The sequence below is a fragment of the Excalfactoria chinensis genome, chromosome 18, assembly GCF_039878825.1.
Source record: "Excalfactoria chinensis isolate bCotChi1 chromosome 18, bCotChi1.hap2, whole genome shotgun sequence".
NCBI classification, from domain to species: domain Eukaryota; kingdom Metazoa; phylum Chordata; class Aves; order Galliformes; family Phasianidae; genus Excalfactoria; species Excalfactoria chinensis.
In genome coordinates this window covers 7,122,576-7,142,899 of record NC_092842.1, presented here as the reverse complement: position 1 = coordinate 7,142,899, position 20,324 = coordinate 7,122,576, and the positions used below count along the sequence as shown (strand labels likewise).

Genomic DNA, 20,324 nt, shown 5'->3' with positions numbered 1-20,324 from the left:
CCTTACAAAAGTTGCCTTTGTTTAGCCCAGATGATTCTTCAAGTTCTGCTAGAATACGAGGAAGTGAATCTCAGGCCCACACCACCTTCCTTTTAGGCACAAGGCACAGGTAAATAATGAAATACCTTCTTGGAAGCCAACAGAGCTACCAGCTGTGTAAGTGAGTTCATCTCTTGCACAGCCTAGCTTCTGTGCAAGATGAGAAGATCTTTCAGGGCCAGTGAGAGGAGGTGCCCATTCCGGTCAGGAACAGCACCACGCCAACCTGCACAGTTGTGTGGAACTTATCCGGGCATCACAGCCCACACAGGAATGTGGCACAGAACTCAACGATCACAATAGTAAAGAGTGAGCAGAGCGCTCCCTGTGCAGCCAAGTGATTTCACTTTTAGAGGGCAACGGCTTTGCTTTTCTTGTTCTGCTTCTGCAGTTCTAACTCTGACATCCTCAAGCCCGGAATACAATCACCCTAATCAGAAGAGCTGACTGAAGTTATAATAAGACACAAAGAAAGAAAGCAAAACAAATCCTTTTGAGGAATGGCTCAATCACAGGCACTGCTATTTAAGTTAGAACAGGACATCCACTGCTCAAAGCAGGACAATTAAGTCTGTTGTGGCTTGGGATATTTTGGGCATATTTGGACAAACCCAAAGTCTGACACCGCCATGTTTGTCACAGATGGAAGAAAGTGAGATTTTCAATTTAATTCTCCCTGTTTGTCAACTGGCATTTCCAAATACTCAAGACCCTGAAAGAACATTTGATTATATCACAGTTTCTGAATATTATAATACTTTTAAAGCATATGTATATAAGCTGATCAGAGCTGCACACTCATGAGAAGCAGGAGCTGAGTACTTCCATAGGCCCTGGGCCAAGGATGAGCAAACTGGGAAGAAGAGAAAAGAAGGGAGGGCTGCTACGCTGAGTGCAGCAATGAGGATGCAAAGTCTTGCCTGCCTCTTGAGCTCCTGTTTTATTAAGTATAAAGTAACTCCACAAGTCTCGTGTGTCTGGGTCTGACTCCCACAGCATTAATGTTCACTTGCAGTGAACCCACACGATAAAGTTTTAAAGGCAAAAAGTCAGCGCCATGGAAACACAATGTATGTGAAATTAAAAAACAACAACAACACATGTCGATAAATCAAACTGAACGCTTCCAGCAGACCTTTGTTTGGGAGAGTCCTGGAGCCTGTCAGGATTTTCCAAGCACAACAACCCAGCACAACGCAGACAGGGCACGCGTGGGCAAAGCCAAGGAGTGTGGAGGGTTGGTCTGATGGGGACACTGCAGAAGCAGGCAGAAGTCCTTCTTAATGCTCTTATCCAAAGACCACGCAGAACAAACACTGTAAAGATGAATAGCAGGGAGCAGTGAACAGATGGAGCTATTTTTATCCTTCTTCCATCGCTTTCTGTTTCGGTAGAAGTGAATCTCAACTGGAGGGGCCTTGAGAGAATGTCAGAATATCTGCTTGCTACTCTTAATAATGAAATTGCCACAAATAAGTACATGCTGAAGTATAACTGCGTGATGGGGTATTTCATACTAGGTGTCCATAGTTACTATATGGTGAGGATACGTTTAGAGGTATAAAACTGGGTCAGATCTTTTCTGCTGGTCCTGTCTTTTTGTTGTTGTTGTTGTTTGTTTGTTTGTTTTCTTTTTTTCAATATTAACCTTCTTTACAGCTGGAATCATCTTTTTTTGCTGGTCGTGCTCAGCATCCATCACAGCCCACAGAATTACCCTTTTACTGAGGCTCTATGGATAGATAATTTATACTTGCATTTGTGATCCAAGTAGGACCTTGCCAATGCTAATGTCTTCTTATAGTCATAAATGTACAGCAAAAGTGAGTTTACCTGTTTCTACAGCTACCCCATGTTAGGCTCAGCTTTCAAGATAAAAGAAAGGTTTTTTCAGATGGCATTTGATATTGTTCATTACCAGGTAAAGACACTTAAGTGTGCATCTCCACTGTTCTCCTTGTAGAGCATGACTGCATTAAACTACTACAAGGGCCATAAAAAGCTGAGGGGGAGTTCAGGCATCAAATGTGTTTCCTGGAAGCTCGAGAACTGAAGTAATCCACTGAGTGGTCTCCTGGCATTGATACAAGAAAGGAGGGAATTTCACGTACAGCACTGACCTTTACGGATCAAACACTTTGTATTTGTTCAGAGGCACATGCCTGTAAGTATCCATATCCTTTCAAACACTTCATCTATCATTTATTTCTGTCCTGTCTTTTCATTTGAACTTGCAAGTTAGAAGTTATTTTCCTATCACCCAATTCTCCTCCTGTCAGATGCCATGAAGGGCTCTATTCAGGAGGTGGTGGCACACACAGGGCTGCCATGGGGTCTGTTTGCACTCAGGCACGTGGCATGCAGGAGCTGCTCAGCCGCAGTGTCATTTGGAGCAGGACAACAGCAGACCCACAAGAATCCTTGAATTAACCTTAAGGAGGTAAGTTGTTGCATGTTTATCAATTGACGTACCCACATTCTGGTTACATGGCAAAGAACAGCCTGTTCAAGTTGATAAGGCTGGCCTAATATGCAACCCCAAGGAAAGGTCAAGGAAACTTAAAAGGAAAACCAAATTGGTTTATTATCTCTTGGCTCCTAAATTCACACACAGATTAACGCATCTCACCCTCTGTGTTCAGAGGGGACCAAAGGCACATCTTTGTTCAAGTGGGTGAGAAGCCCCTCTATGTACCTTTCCCTGTTTTATTTCAGAAACCTTGGGGCCCATCCCAGCCATCCTGTGAGCCCCTATGGAAACACCCAGCTGCCAGCAACAACCCTGTCTGACACTTAGCAAGATCCATCCACGAGCCACCAGCTTGCTCTGACTGATGGTAACTTTCGAGCATTATTCCAAAGGGACAGGAAAGCCCCTTGGAGACTCAAGCATCTTGGAAACAGAATAAAAAGGAAAGGAATGAGAAAAAAACAGCTACAGGAATATTGCGTGCTCAGCAACTGTAATAAAAGCTCCAATCACACTGCTCCACGTGCTGTGGGCAAATGTCCTTGGGCATCCGGAGTCTGAGAGTAAACACAGAGATACAGTACACAGCACTCATGAGGACATGCCAGTGAGCCAGGCCAGAAAGCAGCCTGGGAATGTGAGAAACAACCCATGTTGGTAAGTGCTGCTTAGCAACACTGCCCTTCTATGGCAAAAGATTAATCACATTTGCAGTGTCATTGGAAATACTTAGTTCTGTCCATTTGAAAAATCAGATGGAGATGTGTTGAAGTCCCAAAGGTTACCAGAGGGACAGCGTGGGTCTGTCTAGGTCATAGAAACCGAAATTATGTCAAATGAGAGTCACTGAGGGTTAATTAAGAATATGGCAAATCTAATACATGCAAGTATCAACGCATCACACATAGAAGAAGCAGTAACTTCAACACATAACGTCTTTTTTCCATCTCTGGTCAATAAGGGATTGCTGCTGATGTTCTATTCTTGTATAGATTTCAACTTTCTTGATGAAAGTATCCTGGTCACAGATCTTCTCCCACTGCCCTGGACGGAGAACACCGCAGCCTGGCAGCTCCCAGCCCACACCTCTTCTCTCAGGTCGTTTCTCCTGACATTCAGCTGCAATTTTCTTTGCAGAATTTCACTGTTCTTTTCTGCTCTTTTCTATCAAGGAAAGACTGAAATGGTCACCCCCAGCCAGCACACGTCCTTGGTCCTTGATGAGAGAACTACCAAAACGTTCAGCACGCCAAAGCCCTTCGGTAACACAACCAGAAATGTCTGTCTGCACCAGCACTAATGACACCTGCAGTGTCCACAAGGAACAGCAGTGCATTAACAGTCTGAGCGCAGGAATGAAACTGCCAAAAAGGATCTTGCACACAGCGGCACTTCAACAGCCATCGTGATTCAGGGATCACCCCATTCTTCAGTTTGGATTCTTTTGTTCTCCTATTAAAACAATACCACACTACTCTGGATTATTTGTTCACATTTCCATAATTATCATACTGTCAACATTTCATATCCAACCCAGACACATAAATATTCCTTAGGAAGGTGGGAGAAGGGTAATTGAGCAATCAGGGATGAATGATGCAGAAACAGAGATACAAGCAGAATGCAAGTAACCTTGAAGAACAAAAACATCTATTTACCCAAAGAGAAGAGCAACAAGAAACAAACTGCCTAGGTGAGCCAAGCAAGGATGTCACCTGGGGGAGAAATTCAATGGGATAAAACAGTTTCCTTATTTAACCGGTACAAAGGAATCAGCCATCCCAGAGGAGAGACTGCTCATATACAAAACTTCTTTGCCTGTTCTTTAGCAGGAACAAACCTGACAGAGGCAGAGCACAGCCTGTGGGGTGCTGAGCACTGCCAGTGTCACATGGGGAACAGAAGTGACAGCAGGTGCTGCCACGCCAAAGTTGTCTCCCTTCATCACACAGCCTGGAGAAGCCCTGAGTCCTGTGGGTAGGGATGAAGTTCCACTCCTCAAACTATCACTAATTAAAACACACTCACTCCCCCAGCTTAGGTTTTGAGAGTGAATTTTGTTCTAAAAACTCAAAGCTGAGATATTTATTTTAATTTATTTTACTGCAGTTAATTGCTTGCATGTTAAACCATGTAAATCTTGACTCCAAAAGCCACTCAGAATGGCCGGCTGTCACATACAAAACAAGCTGCATTCTGCTAATTCCCAAACCAATACTGGAATGGCTTCTTTCCAGTGCACACTTGTGTTGATGCAGGCAGGACCTCTGAATGAATGACTGTGGGCTGCACGTATTTGTGGCACCTTACATGTGAGGCTGCACGAGCTGAGCGATCACCTTGCCTGCAGTTTAGGAATGGCAGCTCTGATCTGCAGAATGCTGGCCATGCCTGTGACTCTTCTGGACACAGCTTCTCGACAAGCACAGCCACCACTGGCCTGGCATCCAACGTGTTGCCAAGGAAGCACCCAGATTTCCAGTAGATACCCAACACCAGGTGGAAAGCTGCAGGTAAAAGCCAACTTCTGGGATCCTAAGATATCCTACAGCAATTTTCTATGTGTCTTTTTTAAAGACTCGTTGTCTCTGGGTTAACCTTGTGAGAACTGAAGTGGCTGCAAACAGAACCCCCAACTCCAGGAGGTGCACAGCTGAACTGCTATTAAACATTGGGCACATTTCCAATGAGCTCAGAGACTTCCCTTGCTTATGATATAGGGAGCTTTAAGTATTCAACATTCATTAAATGCAGTAAGTTTCACATTTACCCTCTCCCATGCACTGCATGCACAGGAGATTTATTTTACAATGGAAAGCAACAGATTCCAATCTGGTAAATATTTCTGAAAGCTCAGATACAGAGAGAATGAGTGCCTTTTAGATTACAAGGAATAACCCCCAGCTGACACCAAATTATTCACACTCCCATAAATTCAAACTTTTACAATACTTTTAGTAGCTCAGTAATGACTTAAACACTCGGTACCGGCCGTGAATCATTACATCCATTCTGGTTTTAAAATATAAGTAGCCATTTCACTACAGATAAAGAATTTATAGCACATGGTAGGACTGTATATTGGGATGCTTGGTGATCCCATTCAGGCATGAGAAACAGCCAAACTCAGCAAAGACTGACGGCTTCTGTCACTCAGAATTTTAATAGAGGGCATCCAAGGAAAAACACCTGCAGGTCTGTAACACCTGCAGCCCGAGCACAGCGCACCAGGATGGATCACTGCCCTTCGATTTAAGGAAAGAAGGCGTGGTTTGTATAAATCAGGTTAACTTCAGTCTTTTACAATACCAGAAAAGAAAATATGCCTAATACATATCCTAACATATCCTAATATATATCTTAACGTATCCTAATATATATCCTAAAGTATCCTAGTATGTTCAGAGGAAGATCCACGCTCCAACAAGCTCACTGTGTGACAAGGAGACACGAGGCAGCACGGCAGGGCAGTAGGAAGCACAGCCCCAGCAGCATGCAGCTCCTTCCTGGTGGGACACGGGGAGCACAGCTTTCAAGGCACACCTGTCCAAGTGAATTGCTGCACTGACTGCATGGCAGATAAGCAGCAAAGCCAGGATTATTTCTCAGGAGTGCTTCATTCCTACACCAGCATTCTGGGTACTTAAATACATTGCCTCATGTTAAAACAGGTATCAGAGCTCCCCAAAATGAGCAATAAACACAAGAGAGATGAGAAAGCCATCTCCATAAATCCATTTAAATCGATGTTCTCTTTTAAAGCCCACTTTTGCTGTATGATACAGAATAAAATGCTTCATGTGTGTGTTTTATACATACGTGCCCCACTTTGATTTATGGCCAAGGAGCAGCACACGGACACCACACTGTATCTGGTTATCAGGCTCCTTCCCACTCCCTTCCAGTTGAAATCTCCTGGGTAGAGCAAATACTGGAAGGGATAACCTCATTTTCCACAGTTTTGAAGGCCAGCTCTCAGTCTACACAATGGTAAATGCACTGCATTTCCACTGACAGATCCTGTGTGTTTCTAATAACACATTTCCTACAAAGCCAGCTGCTGGATCAGTGCAGTTTGAAAAGCAGTTGGAAGAGAATATGTTTGGACTTAAAAAAATATTGCTGTCCTTTGAAGGTAGAGGCTGAATTCAGAGTGCACTTTTGCAGTAAAAGTCACTCATTTAAAAACAAAACTCTTGCTTCATGCAGATGTTCTCAGTTCCAAAGACTTCCACCACATTTCTGAAACTTAAATTGCAGCATCTGTATTCAGCAATAATTAATCTGCAAGCAAACAAAGATGTTGAGTTACGTGAAGGTGCACTGAATATCTCCTGTAACTCACACAGGACGTCAGTCTTGCATTTTTCCTGTGCTGCCTCTCCAAACAACTGAATTCCCAGGCACTGCAGTTAAGATGATGCTCCTTTGTCCCAATCTTACAACCTAAGAAAACTTATTGAGTGTTTCAGTCTGATTCACCTTCTGCTTACAGCTCTGTGAAGAGGAGATTGCAATGGGGGATTAAATATATCCCACACAATGGCTACAGAAGCACATGGACCTTGATTTCACAAAGTTTTCTGTCCATAATGACACATGGATCAGACAGCTTTTTAACTGAGACAGCATAAGATGGGCAATAATAATGAGGATGGGGTAGAATAATTTTTTCTTTACTTGAAACCATACCACAAAGAAATGGACAACTTCAGGTGGTTTTATACACTGGCAAAGTAGTTCACAACACCTCCCAGCCCTTCCCAGCTACAAAAGGGCTGGATCCCAGAAGCACACATGCTTCCATCCACAGGCTGCAGCTGAAGTCTCTTCCTTCCCCTTCTGTGCAAAACAAAGTAGAAAAGCTGACAGTGGTTTCACTTTTTCAGATGAAATCCCAAATATTCACTCGTCAATTTAAACTCAAATGAAATCCAATCCAAGATTCCTTTCTATTTTGCCCACATTTACTCCCTTCTTTTCCCTCCTAAGCTTGTACCTTAACCTTCAGGTTAAGGCAGTGATGGGAGATAGCAGTACACGACACTGATGTTTCTTAGGATACCCATCTGGAAAGTTGTCAGAGATACAAAGCAAAACAAATATATCCTTGAAGAACTGGAGATAAAAATGATGGTCACTGTTGCTTTATGCCTCTGCAAAACAGTCCAGCAGGCACTGTGAGCAGCACAGCCGCGTTGGGGTCTCAGCAGATTATTTCTTGCCTGATTACCAGCAGTAGATTTACTATCTTTAAAGCAGAACTTTGTCACCCAGCAGGAAATTTCAGTTCTATCGGGCAGATTTAATTCTCCTTCATTTATTCCTTAACTGTTTTGAGTCCTACTCGTTATTGAGGGACGCTGTATTCAGTGTCTGACACGAGGAAGCACTGCAGAATGAGCCACAGCTCTGCCCCAGCTGTACAGCATCTCCTTGTTCCCATCGAGGTCCCCATCTGCCTCCAGTGTCACCGACACTCACATCACTATTTGCATATCTTCATGCTTTTCTAGATTTGACCAAGAAATATGAATCACCAGGAAAGCTTTTAGACTGTCCTTCTGAGGGGGGACTGCAGAGGGTGGGTGTGATCGGGCAGCTGGTGGGGCGGAAGGGAGGAGAGCGGGGCAGGCAGAGGCTGAGTGCTGTGAGTCCCATTCTGCAGAACATCATACATAACTACAGGGAGCTATTTAGGAAATAAAGATATGATTAGTTCTGGAGCTCATTTCCTCAGTGCTTTGAAGAGTGTTGCAGGTAAGATATGATCCACTGTAATTATGGAGGACGATAAAGACGGAAAGCTCCTGGCAGAGATTCAGGGCCCAGGAGCCCCGCAGCACCTTGGGGATGACTCTGCAGCCTCTGCCGTCTCTCTCCAGTCTCTCCTGATGCCGGAGCCATGGCTATCCTGCCCTCCAGGAAGAAAAGCAGGTGGGGAGAATAACCATGATCTGCTCGTTATCAGCTCTCAGTGCCGGGGAATAGCAGCAGCGTGGAGGAGAAAGTGAATCTTGTTTCCATGGCAACTGAAGTTTGAAAAAAGTATATAGAAATCAATGTCATCTGAGCACGTATGTTTCTGTGCAGCCCCACAGCAATAAGAAGTTATTCAGCTGCCAGTATCGTGAGATCGTGTCATTGTGAGACAGTCCAGATCAGAGCAGCGGCTCCAAGCGGCCGTGCGGGGCTCAGAACGGCGCCGCCAGCACCTGAGGAAGCGCCCCGCGTCCAGCAGCACTGCCTGGGATCTGCGGGGGAAGGAGCCTCCGTAACAACCTGCCAACGATCTGCCCTTGCAGCCGTGCTCTAACGAAGAGCCCTGAGCTCCTGCAGGCCTGGGAAGCTCTGCTCAGCCATTGCCACAGCCTCGGTGAGCTCCCGTGGGACAGCACGGCTGATCTGCCACGGCATCCCAGCTCCAATCAGGATATACGGACAATATGGGAACCATTTACCAAAGAGAAGATCTGGGAAAGGATGGCTCTAAATATGGCAAGGTTAGGGCTGTTAAGGAGATGTGTTTAGTCTGGGAAAAAAATCTATTTCAGAAATTAAGTTCAAATTTGGAAATTATTTAATAAGAACTACCCAGTATTAACGGTGGCAATGAAAACATTTCTGTTAATTCCATTACAATCAATTTCATATCTAAGTTAGTGTCTAATATCCATGAGACAAAGCAACACATGTTTCCTAATGGGAAAAAAATTCAGATTAAGGTCCTCATTAGAGAGACACCCGTGGCCACAGGGGCCCTCTAAGCACCAATTCCTTGCACTGTTTGACTTGTTTTCTGAGAGCACAACATCAGCACTACTGAACGTGGGAAAACTGAACGTGTTTATTACCGTACCCTTTGTACCTGCAGTGCAGTTCTTTATCTGTGACCAGAAATAAATTAAAGGGTCACGGTCAAGTTGTATATTTAAATGCTCTTCTTCCCAGCAGTCTGAGAGGTTTAAAGAAAGCAAAACTTTGCTTGTTTACTCTTTACTTTTCATTCATTCCATTGGAGTGAAGCTACTCAGATTTATCTTCCCGCAGCCCATTAATTAGCACAGGGTGTTTGCTTTTGGACTTCCAGGAAGTGGATTAAAATGCCACCAGTTATTTTCTTGGTAGTAATTTTGAAAGGAGCAGGAGGTAATTGCTTCTGTTCTAATCAGCCTTTGGAACTGGAAGACTGTAAAGAATTGATACCAAGTGTGTCGGTGGAGAATCCAGGGAGAGCTTCAGGTTGTTGCTCTTTGTGGGCAACATTCAAACAATTGCAACAGAACGGAGCAAACTGTGAAACTGCCACAAACAAAGCAACAAACGGTGTAAGGCGCTTCCTCTGGGCAGCTTCAATAGTTTTCACCATTTTAAGTGATGCCTTCAACTGCTCCGCATGAGAGATGGCCAGCAGCATTACTGTGCAGTCCCAACTCTTTTATACAGGTTATGAAAGATGAGGAAAGTCATATAATCCTTCCAGACCTTAGTTTCCCCATTTAGTTTAAGGCATTATGATAATTTGCAACCCCACAGTGACTGCAAGCTTGAATTCATTGAGATTGGCAGAACACTTTAACAGCCTCAGATGAAAGGTGCTACAGAAGTGCCAACTACTATCACTGTAATTATCATTCAATATACGCTGATCAAAAGAATGAAATGTGAATTAGCATTTCCTATTAGCCCTACTTACAGCCTAAATGTTGAATATTCCTCCCATGGGTTCCCTCCATGAAAACATACAGAACTGTTGGTATTTCTCGTGCAGCTCCAACAGGAGCGCTGGAGGAGCGCAGGAAGGGGGATCTGCCACCACTGTAGATTAAATGAGAGAGTCTGAGTGCCTTCAGGAGCTGACCAGACTCTACCAATCCTATTGCACACAACATCAAATGCATGCCGGCAATGCCAGTTCCTCTTCCATCCCTGCTTACTGAACATAGCAGAGTTGGCCTTGCTGTGGCCTGGACAGACTTGGCTGTGCAGTCATGTCACTTTGATAGCAACCACAAGCAGGCCAGGCCATGCTCCACAAACCTGAAATAGGATTACTAGTGTTTTTAAAGAAAAGCAGCCTTGCTGTGTGAATTAAGCTGTCGATGAGCCCCATGCCTCCTCCTTTCTGTACAACTGTCCTTCAGACAGCTGCAGGCTCTAAAAAGAGGCCTCGCTGGAACATATGAAGTTCAAAAAGGAACAAAAATCCATACTCTGCCTTGCTGGGTTCTTTTCAGTGGAGCAGGTCACAGCACACACCTTTTATCCCGCTATTCCCAACTCCTGCTTGATGCACACAATAAATCCGCAGCAGTTTGAAGTGCAGCTCAGTGCTGCAGCCTGACAATGCCACGGATCTGGAGCGATGCTGCCTCCCAGAACTCCCCCAGCTGGAACCTCTGCGTTTACATAGCAAATCTGAAGCACACCAGGTCAGATTCAAATCACTTAAAGCCATCTGTTTCACTTCCCAATTGCCGTGTTAGCTTGCACCAAGTACCCCCAACTCGAATTTACCCTATGTCTCATAAAGCACACGCAGCACTTAAGACCAGACATTTACATTACCTGTGAGATTTACACAAGCGATGGGACTTACAAAAGAAAAATAAGAGAGAAGGCTGCAATTTTAATAGCGAGCCATTAAAAATTAGGTAACGGGGTGCTGGCACCAATGGTCAGAAAGGCCATCACATCTGCCCCACAGCAATGACGTAGAGGCCAGGAAACCACTTACTCCTTTTCATATGACAGCATCACCACGAAGGAGAACATCTGACTCTCTTAAAACCGAAGGACGATTCAGAGAAGCAATTGGGGGCAGCTGAACAGTGGCAAACACCAGGACAGGAATTAGAAATGAAGGAATTCACCTCAGGACGCATTTCCTGGCTTTGCTGCGTGGTCACATCTCAGTCAGGTAACTCTCCTCCAGTTTTCCCAGCTGCAAAATGTGAGCACTAATAGGCAGCCACCTGAGCGAGGAGCCTGGCAGTGCAGCAGCCATAGGCGTTGGGAGGACAAAGTCTGCGTGCTCGTACTGTCCCTGACAGAAACGAATCTGACAGTAAAGCAGCGCTCCGAATTTTTGCAAAACATTGCCAGTGAGACGAGAAACAACTGCAAATGCTCAGGATGACCTCGTTCTTCTTCTGATCCCTAAACTGCTCAGAAACTCAGAGCTCCCAAGCATGTCCCGTTCCTCAGTGTCGGAGCTGACAGATACATTCTCAAAGTCATTTGCATACTTCTTGCTGCCTCTAACGCTGGTTATCCAAATCCAGTTGCAGTTGACAGTTTAATGATAATAGCTTTCTGTTTATATATCGTCTGTGATAATGTTCCTATTCTCCTTAAATTCAGTCCCCGTAAAAGGGTGCTCTAATGTATGCAGGCACAGACCAAAATGATAGTAATTTTCCCTTCCAGTTGGAATGGTTTAGTAAACAATTACATTTCAATTAAAGACGGGCTGTTCGTGCCGAGGGAAGCACCATTCAGCTCTTTACAAAATGCAGGAGGATACATTTGCCAAAGTCAAACTATTAGAACACAATTTACATGACTGCTTTTGAAAAAAGATATTGGGAATGAAATAGAAAAGGGTGTATATTATGGACTGGGAAAACTTGGGAAAAGACCTTTGGTCTCCCATTGACAGCAGTTTGATCTGGGATCCCTTCATTTCAGATTACATTCAGTGCAGTGGGAGCAGGGTCACTCGCTTTCATCTCTCCGGGAGTTCCCATTTACCGGTGTGCCATTAGTGATACTTCAATTATCAAGGATTAAAAGCAGGATAAATGAAGGAATGCCATAAGTGTAGCTTCTAATGCATCACTGTAAATTCATCTGTGTACTCAACCCAAGCAGAAAATAGACCTCCAGGAAAACACATTAACATTAGAAGCAGAACTAAAACCTAGAAAGATTTCCTATTTCTTTGTGGCTCCAGTGGCTCATTACAGCGAGCTGCACGCTGGGCACATTTAGAGCTGGATCTGCTGGGGGCAACCAGCCTGGAATGGGGCTTGAAACAATGTCATCTTTAAGGTCCCTTCCAACCCAAGCCATTCTTCAATGATTTGCAGCAAAGCAGCATCCAGGCCCACATCCCACCTGGGAAGCACAAAGAGCAGCTCCTGCTCCAAGGCGTCCATCCAAAGTGCAGAACAGCAGACAGTAGGAAGATGAATGACCAGGAGAAAACAGGGAGCTGTCAGTTACCTTCACAGCTACCACTGACAATGGGGCAATTTGTGTACGGCACTGGGTTTGCACTTGGAAATTTCTTTGAGAAATAGCCCTCTCTGATCCAAGTGCCACAACTCCAGGGATGGGTCTTGTGGGTTTTGTGGCCAACGTGCCTTCAACGAGAAGCAGCACTGACACGTTTTCTGCGATCGTAGAAAGCAGATGATTGAAACTGGACTTGGGGATTAAAGAGATGGGAGATGAAAATTCTAAATCCTGTTCAGCGTTCTGGAGGTGAGGAGCAGCACACAGGTGCTTCATCAAACACAGCTCTGTAACAACGGCCATTTTCTGCCTGCTCGAAATATTCAGAAGATTCAGACTGCTCGTCATATTAACCCGTTCTGTTAGGAGGGAAGCACCTTGCACAGTCAGTGAGCACGAATAATAGCAAGAAATCCTGCTGGTTCCACGGTTCAATCACGGACTCTGCCTCTTTAGCACGAGTTGTGCCAGTTGGGGCTCCTTCTCCACCTGGGAAATGCACGAACTGCGTAAACCAGGCTCTAATAAAAGCAGTCAATAGATGGCAGCACTCCAATGGCAAGTCTCAGCAACCTCACCCTGCCCATCATTTCCCTGCGAGACGTGCAGGGTCGGAGGGTTTAATACCCAGGGGAGTTTCTCATCTTCTGGTCGCTGTGTTTGGTAAAATACAACACACATTTCAAGATAATCCATTTCAAATATCAAGCTATTTGAATTCCATGCAGAGCAGCTAAGTGCCTCTCTCATACTCTTGTTAACAAATGAGTGGCTTCAACAGCAAGACTTCAGCCTCCTCCCTTGGAAGGAGGACCTCCCTTGGTCACACCAATGCCTGCAGCTCTGCAGCATTATCAGCTGCTTCCAATTACGCCCAGTCAGGGTGACAGCTCCAGGTCACTGCCAAGCATGCAACACTGAACTGACATCTCATGCTAAGTCATGCCTTCTGCCTTTCTGTCCTTGGATACTGACTTCTACCAAAGCCCTTATTTATTAGGTCTCCTCATTCGAAAGGTAGAATCATATCAAGCTGGGAGGGTCCCAGCCAGACTACTCAACTCTCAGTGTCTCCTGCTAAGATGTGTGTGATAACAGGGTCAGTCCCTTCCATCAGTGTTCGCAGGTACGATACAACAAATCCTCTCAGTAGGACCTGAATATCCCCGCTTGCATTTGGGCTTGATACTGACACGCACCACATCTGCTGTTCCTAGGCACTGCTGCAGCAGTCAGAAAGGTCCCAGCTAATCCACACAAAGCACTGTATAGCTGTCGATGTGAATTACATTCCTAGTTTTCCAATCAGATTTAGAACAAAACTGAATTCTGAACTAATGCTCAGAGCAGCTTCAGAATCAGGGGCCTCAGATGGGAGTCACTTGGATTAGAGACTTGGCTTCATTAGACTGCATCAGATCCTACAAAGCTCTGATGGCACCAAAGTTCAGCGAGAGAGGTTTAAATGGAATATAATTATTTTACAACTCGAGATGACTAAGATTAAGGGTGTTCCTGTAATGTTTAATAAGCTCTATTAAAAATTCTCAATGTGGAAGGAATAAGATCAGTTCACACAGAACAGTTCACATACTGAGATATTAAAAACTTATGGCTTGATTTTCAAGGTTATCCTTTAGGACTTGGAAAAACTAGTATAAGCTGTTGTTTTCCAAAGTTGCTACAAAAAATGTAACACCCAATTAACCGTAACTTGCCTGGCAGACTTCAGAGTGGGAAGAGAGCGATTCCACTGTCTATTGCTTTAGTTTTCAAATGAGAGAAAGCAGCTGGGAGTGCAACGCCGTCAAAATAGCTGAATGCAACGGCTCCTGAACTCAGCAGTCCCTTGGAGACCCAGCGCAGAAGGATGGAGATGTCAGGGAAGAACAATCAGCTATAAAATATGAAAAGCCTACAACATCAAAACCTACAGCAGAAGGCTCAAAAGTAATAATCCCATTACCACTAAACTAAAGCGCTAATTACTATTCCCAGTGGCTGGAGTGGACTGACTGCTAATGTTCCTGTCTGGTTAATGAAGGAAGGTGAGGGAGAATATTTCTTAAGTCAGACATATGCTGGGATCTGGGCAGCCATAAAAACTATGTATGTAATGAAGCCATTCATATTAATGGCAATAACATTCGGAGGGCTGAGCAGAAACAGAAATGAGACGATGATAGTGCATTGTAACTAGAGGAGATAAATGCTACATATTATCCATCTGATGATTACCATCACTTAATCCACACTGAATAACCCAGCCAGTCAGAGTGAGAAACTGCATCCTATATAGGCTGGCTCACTACCATAAGATGACCTGCTTAACCACGGGAATAACTTCCCCAAAAACATGAAGCAGGAGACGTGTCCTTGGAACAGAAATAAGCAGCATTTGATTTTCACTGACACGAATGCACTAAGAAAAACACTACCAGATCCACACTGTCTTTTGAAGAATCCAGATTTTCCCATCGTTCTTTGCCTTTTACACCAGTAGTACAGTGTTTAAGGTTCAAAGACACTCATTTACTGAGGCAGATTCTGTTGAACGAGAGGCACAAAGCAAAAGCATGCCTATTCAGTTAGCTCCACTGTGTTCCTGCTTGCTGTGCTCAGAGGTTCAGAGCATTTATAACTGACAATCAATTCAGAAAGATTATGGCTTGTGAAACAAGGGGATAAAAAATTAGGTTCTCTCCCGGCACTGGAACACGATGCACCGTGTTTAGCAGGAAGGTGATCCCACAAGGGGAACCAGACCTAAGGACGCTCTCTGTGTTTTGCCCTGTTCAAACTGGGAACTGCTGGGAGAATAACTTTCATCAGCTTGAGAAGAGAACCAAACACGCCCCTCCAGCAAATCCCTAACTGTTTCTCTGTTTCACTGCCTTCCATATCTGCTGTATACCGTACACACCTTCCCAACAGAGCCCAGGTCCTGCCATCCACTCACTGCCATCAGCGCTTCTTGCCATCTCATTGAGCAAACAGGTCAGCTCCGACCCCATCCCCCCCACATACTCAACATATGTTTGGATATTGTGCCTACAGAATATAAACACTGCACAGAATGTCATGCAGCCACCAACTTACAGCTTACAGAACTAAAATAAACTCCTTAGGCAAACCAGCGGCAGTGATTCATTCCCAGGTGAACTGGGTGTGCTCGGGTTTTTTTAGATTGCACCATTGTCTTTCCTTTGAAATTCTGGTTCTACCCACCTCAGTTTGTTATGAAGCAGCTGAGCCTGCAAGTAGGTGTGGCTTGCAGAGGAAACTTATAAACACACGTCAGGCAAACCGGCTCCAAGACCACTGGCCTTCTCTCTAAATGAAAATATCTGTGCTCAAGCTTATTATCCACATCCAGCAGGTGTTTCCCTCTCAAAACTGTAACCTGGCGGCCGCGGTGATCACTCATACTGAGCACATCCACCTGGTGCTCTGTAAGGCGTGATGCTCCTACTTCTTAAAAAACTATGAATACATTTCCCTTACTTTTAATGCAGTTTACCTCCAAATGTTACCCAAAAGACCTTGGTGTCTTCAGCTGATTACAAAACCTCAGCCTCCCAAAGGGCCATTTCATTGACTACAGGTGTGTTGGGGCTGATGATGCATTAAAAGCAAATCAGCCACTCGCAGCTCCAACTTCATTGCCCATTTTCTGGGAGTGTTTTGATCCCATCACTGTGCCTCACTCTGTCAGAGTGCACTGCTTTGTGCATACTCCTAAATTAAATAATTACTTGGATTTGATATTACCAATCAAATAAATAATCCTTGCAAAAATCAAGGTGATCTATTCTAGAAGTCTGTGTAATACCTGCAGGATGTTAGAGGGGAAGCACTGATAAACTTCACTGTGCCACTCTGACTAAAGAAGACTTTTAACTCAGTCCAGAGCTGATCTCCGAGGTGTGACAGGGCCTAAAAATCTCTAAAGCTGTGAGTCTGCATAGCCCATCTTACAGCAGTGCTGACAGGCAGGGAGTGCAGAGCTCTGTGGTTGGACTCCCTCTTTCAGATTCTGCAGTGAAGCTCTTGGCAATGATTGTCATACACACATTGTAGACCTATGGCTCAGCAACAACAGCTCCCTTGGTCAGCCACTAACTGACTTCTTTGTGTCTTCAGCTCCCTTACTTGTAATGGATGCAGTAGTTCCCTTCCCCATGGAGTTCAAAGACCTGGTTTGTTCTGTTTGTGTTTGGTATCACTGTTACTCATGTTAGTGGTGCTGCTCTTTCCCACTCCCAAATGACTTTGCATTCTTTACCTACTGTTATCACAACAAAACAGCAATGTTAGCAGAGAACTGCAAAACAAAATGACTGAAGAAATGTAAAACAGAGAATGGCTCCTCCTGGCTCCTGCTAGGAGAGGATAACAGTTTCTGGGGAGCCATCAGCCTGGCAGGCTCTTTGTATAGAAGCTTCTTTAGAAGGATGAGGATGTAAGGTACAGTTTCAGAGCAGGAAATACATCTATGAATACAGTGCATGACCCAAGGATTCACAAATGAAACCTCACTGGGAAAATCCCTCAAATGGAACAACTCACCCAAACCTGCTCTGGATTCTAATACAAATTTTGTTGCTTTACAAAGACATATTTTGCAGCTGCTTGTTGCTCACAGCATCCAACAAAACCACGTGTACTTAATAGGAGGTAACCAAATAGTTCTATGTACACCACCACCTCTGCCCTTGGGATGAGTGAATCCTTCTGCCTTGTGGCAAAGCCCTGGGTGGGCAGACACTCACCGTGACGCGGAAGGGCGTTGTGGCTGCAGGCTCCATGGTGGGGTTCCTCTCTGCGACCCCGCTGGGCATACTGCGCCTCTGCCCACACCTCTCGGGGGGGGACTCTGTGGATGGCAGAGGAGACAAAGGAGAATTACAACACATAAGCACAGGAATGGCAGCAGGCCGTGCAAAATGCAGCTTCTTCCTTTGAGGTGCCCTTGCAAATGAGCCAGCGCCACAATCCGATTTCCTACAGCCGCCCAGAACAATGTTCAATCAGCAAGAATTTCACCTCCAACAATTAGCATTTTTTACAAAAGCACAACCTTCAGATGACGCCTGGCAGGTCGGCATTATCATTATTTCCTGTCTGCGGATGGGTAAACAGAAAACACATCGAGCTGAGTGACAATTATATGCAAAGTACAGATCCTTGTACGTGTGGACGTCATACTGCTAAGGGAAGCTGCTGATGGGGTTACAGGCACAGGCTGTTTTGGTTCTCTTATTCCTCCAGAGATTTCCTCTTGACCACTTCTGAAGGACAATATGGATTTGTAACACCAATTTATTTACTAAACAACATGGAATCCAAGCAAAGGCAGCAGTAAATTAGCAGCTATTTCAGACTGACACCAACGAGTCCATTTTTCCCACAGCTGTTCCTTTTTTAAAAAAAATCTGAGAGCATAAAAACAACCACTAAAAAAGGAGCTGACGTAAACCTGGGGAACTCATTCTAACACAGTTCTGCCCACAACAGGAATGCCCACGAATGACATCATTACTGTGGATCCTGGGAATGAGAGGTAGCCTGAAGAATACCTGCTGCGCAGGGAAATCTGACGGCAGAGGCTGCTAAAGGGAGGCTTCTACTAATCCATATGCAAAGAGATCTGAAGATGGAACAGCCTATCCTTCAGATTGTCTCAGACAATTATGTTCTCATAACTAATAGTACTTAGAGGCCGTTTGTTTGCCAATTCTCAGCCTCTGCCATCTGCAACTCGCTGCAATCAGATCTTGGCAAGGAAGGCTGTCCTCTTAGCAAGGCCTTCCCCTTGCCAAGGTCTGCTGTCACCCAGGTTCTGTAAGAAACAATCAATAACTGCAATTCCACTCAGCAGTCCCCAAGAAGTACCCTTAACTATTGCAAAGGGACAGCCTGCAGATTCCTATTGCAGACTGGAGGAGTGCTCAGTGTCATCTTCCTTGGTTGGCAATCCCACCTGTATTTTCTCACCAGTCACCCTGCAACCTCCATCAGAGCCCGACGGCCAAAGTCAGCCAGCTCACTGCTTTCACAACACCCAGCCAAGCCCTCTGATTACTTCGTTACTTTCTCTGCAGAATGCTGCACTTTGAATCTCAAGGAACAACCAAGTCCTTTGGTACCTTCTCTTTCCACATTCAGGCTCCCACTGCCTCCCTTTGAACAGCAACCTTTTTGGGGCTGTCATAAAGGAATGACTGGAACACAGCGCTTTGGAAGTGAGTTCAAGCCAACAAGACGACCAAAGAAGCTGCTTTGCATTTTCTTGATGACCAGACCAATAAACATTGTATAAAGCATTTCTCACATGCATGGCTGGAAAACAGGAATGATGGTATTAGGTGAGAAGCAGCTGCAGGGCAGAGCTGGGCCTCATGCATGGGACAAGGACGGGCTGCTCTGCACATGGCTGCTGCAGCACTGCCTTCCCTGCAGTGGGATGTCGGAGCACAGCACAGCTTTCTGCTGCTGCAACCCTTCCGACTGCTTCCTCTTCCAGCCACACAGGTCAGACCTCCTCAGAGGAAAGGACAGCGTGTTATGACCCAGGGCTGATTAATACCTGGCTCCAATGTCACTGCACTGAAGTCACAAACTGTGCTCTTAAATCGTTACTCTGTGATTACAATCTGCCCAAAGCAGAGCTGGCTGGCACAACTCTGACCCAGAGCAAAGCGCAGAGATGGGTCAGCAGCAACACCTCCTGTTATTCTCGAGCTTACAGTCACATTTCCATGCTAGCTTTGTGTAAGCACTGCAGGGATCACTGGAGGAGATGCGTTACAAAACTCTTTATAAGAAACCAGAAATAACTCGAAGGAGGACTGGGTGTGGAGGGAGTTGTACGTTTCAAAGGGAAGTTGTTTGCTATAAAGAAAAGTAAAACCAGCATGCAAATAAATTAGTATCTCCTTACTAGAAGAAACACATAGCCAAGCAGCTTTTGCTCAGTGACGAGTAAGGATACATAAAGGTTGGAGCAGCCCTTTTCTTCAGGGTGAGGGGAAAGGTCCCAGCCAGGCTGTCATGCATGGAAAGCAGAGCAGAGGAGCAGCAATGAGCGCTGCAAGGCAGTGATAACAAACCACTGCGTATCCACCAGAAGCAGACCAAGAAATGCCTTAATTTAGAGCAGGTGTTTATGTTAGCCACTGGAACAAGTCTTCTCCTGACACAGAATGTTTTACATTGGAATTGACCGTATATGTACATTTAAGCCTATCCCAAACCTCAGTAGGCTGGAGCCGTCTGGGTGAGGCCGTGTTCAGCACACGGAGCTCCTTCCCCAGGCACAGAGCTGGAAGGTGTTGCTTTCAGGCACTCCCAGCCTTATTTTCTGTGAGTTCTGACAGATTTGCATTTGTGCACCAAGCGAGCCAGCTACAGAGATCAGCTTCAGCATCTGACACTTCCAGGAGTGCCAGCCATTAGCAGGTAACATCCTCGCTAGCCATCAAACGTCTCTGTTGGCCAAGTACCATCCCTCAGCTCACTGAAATTCCAGGATTATACCTTCAATTGTCCGCTTATTTACTCCGGATTAGATCTG

General features: G+C 45.0%; 1 protein-coding gene across 5 annotated transcripts in view; it reads right to left on the bottom strand.

Moving 5' to 3' along the window:
- DAB2IP (DAB2 interacting protein) overlaps positions 1-20,324 on the bottom strand; it is a 154,069-nt gene that overhangs the window by 92,577 nt on the left and 41,168 nt on the right. For all 5 annotated transcript variants that reach the window (XM_072352509.1, XM_072352507.1, XM_072352508.1 and 2 more), the window contains exon 2: positions 17,521-17,624. In XM_072352509.1, coding sequence (XP_072208610.1) covers positions 17,521-17,589 — 69 coding nt within the window. In that variant the 5' untranslated portion in view covers positions 17,590-17,624. The remainder of the gene's footprint in view (positions 1-17,520; positions 17,625-20,324) is intronic.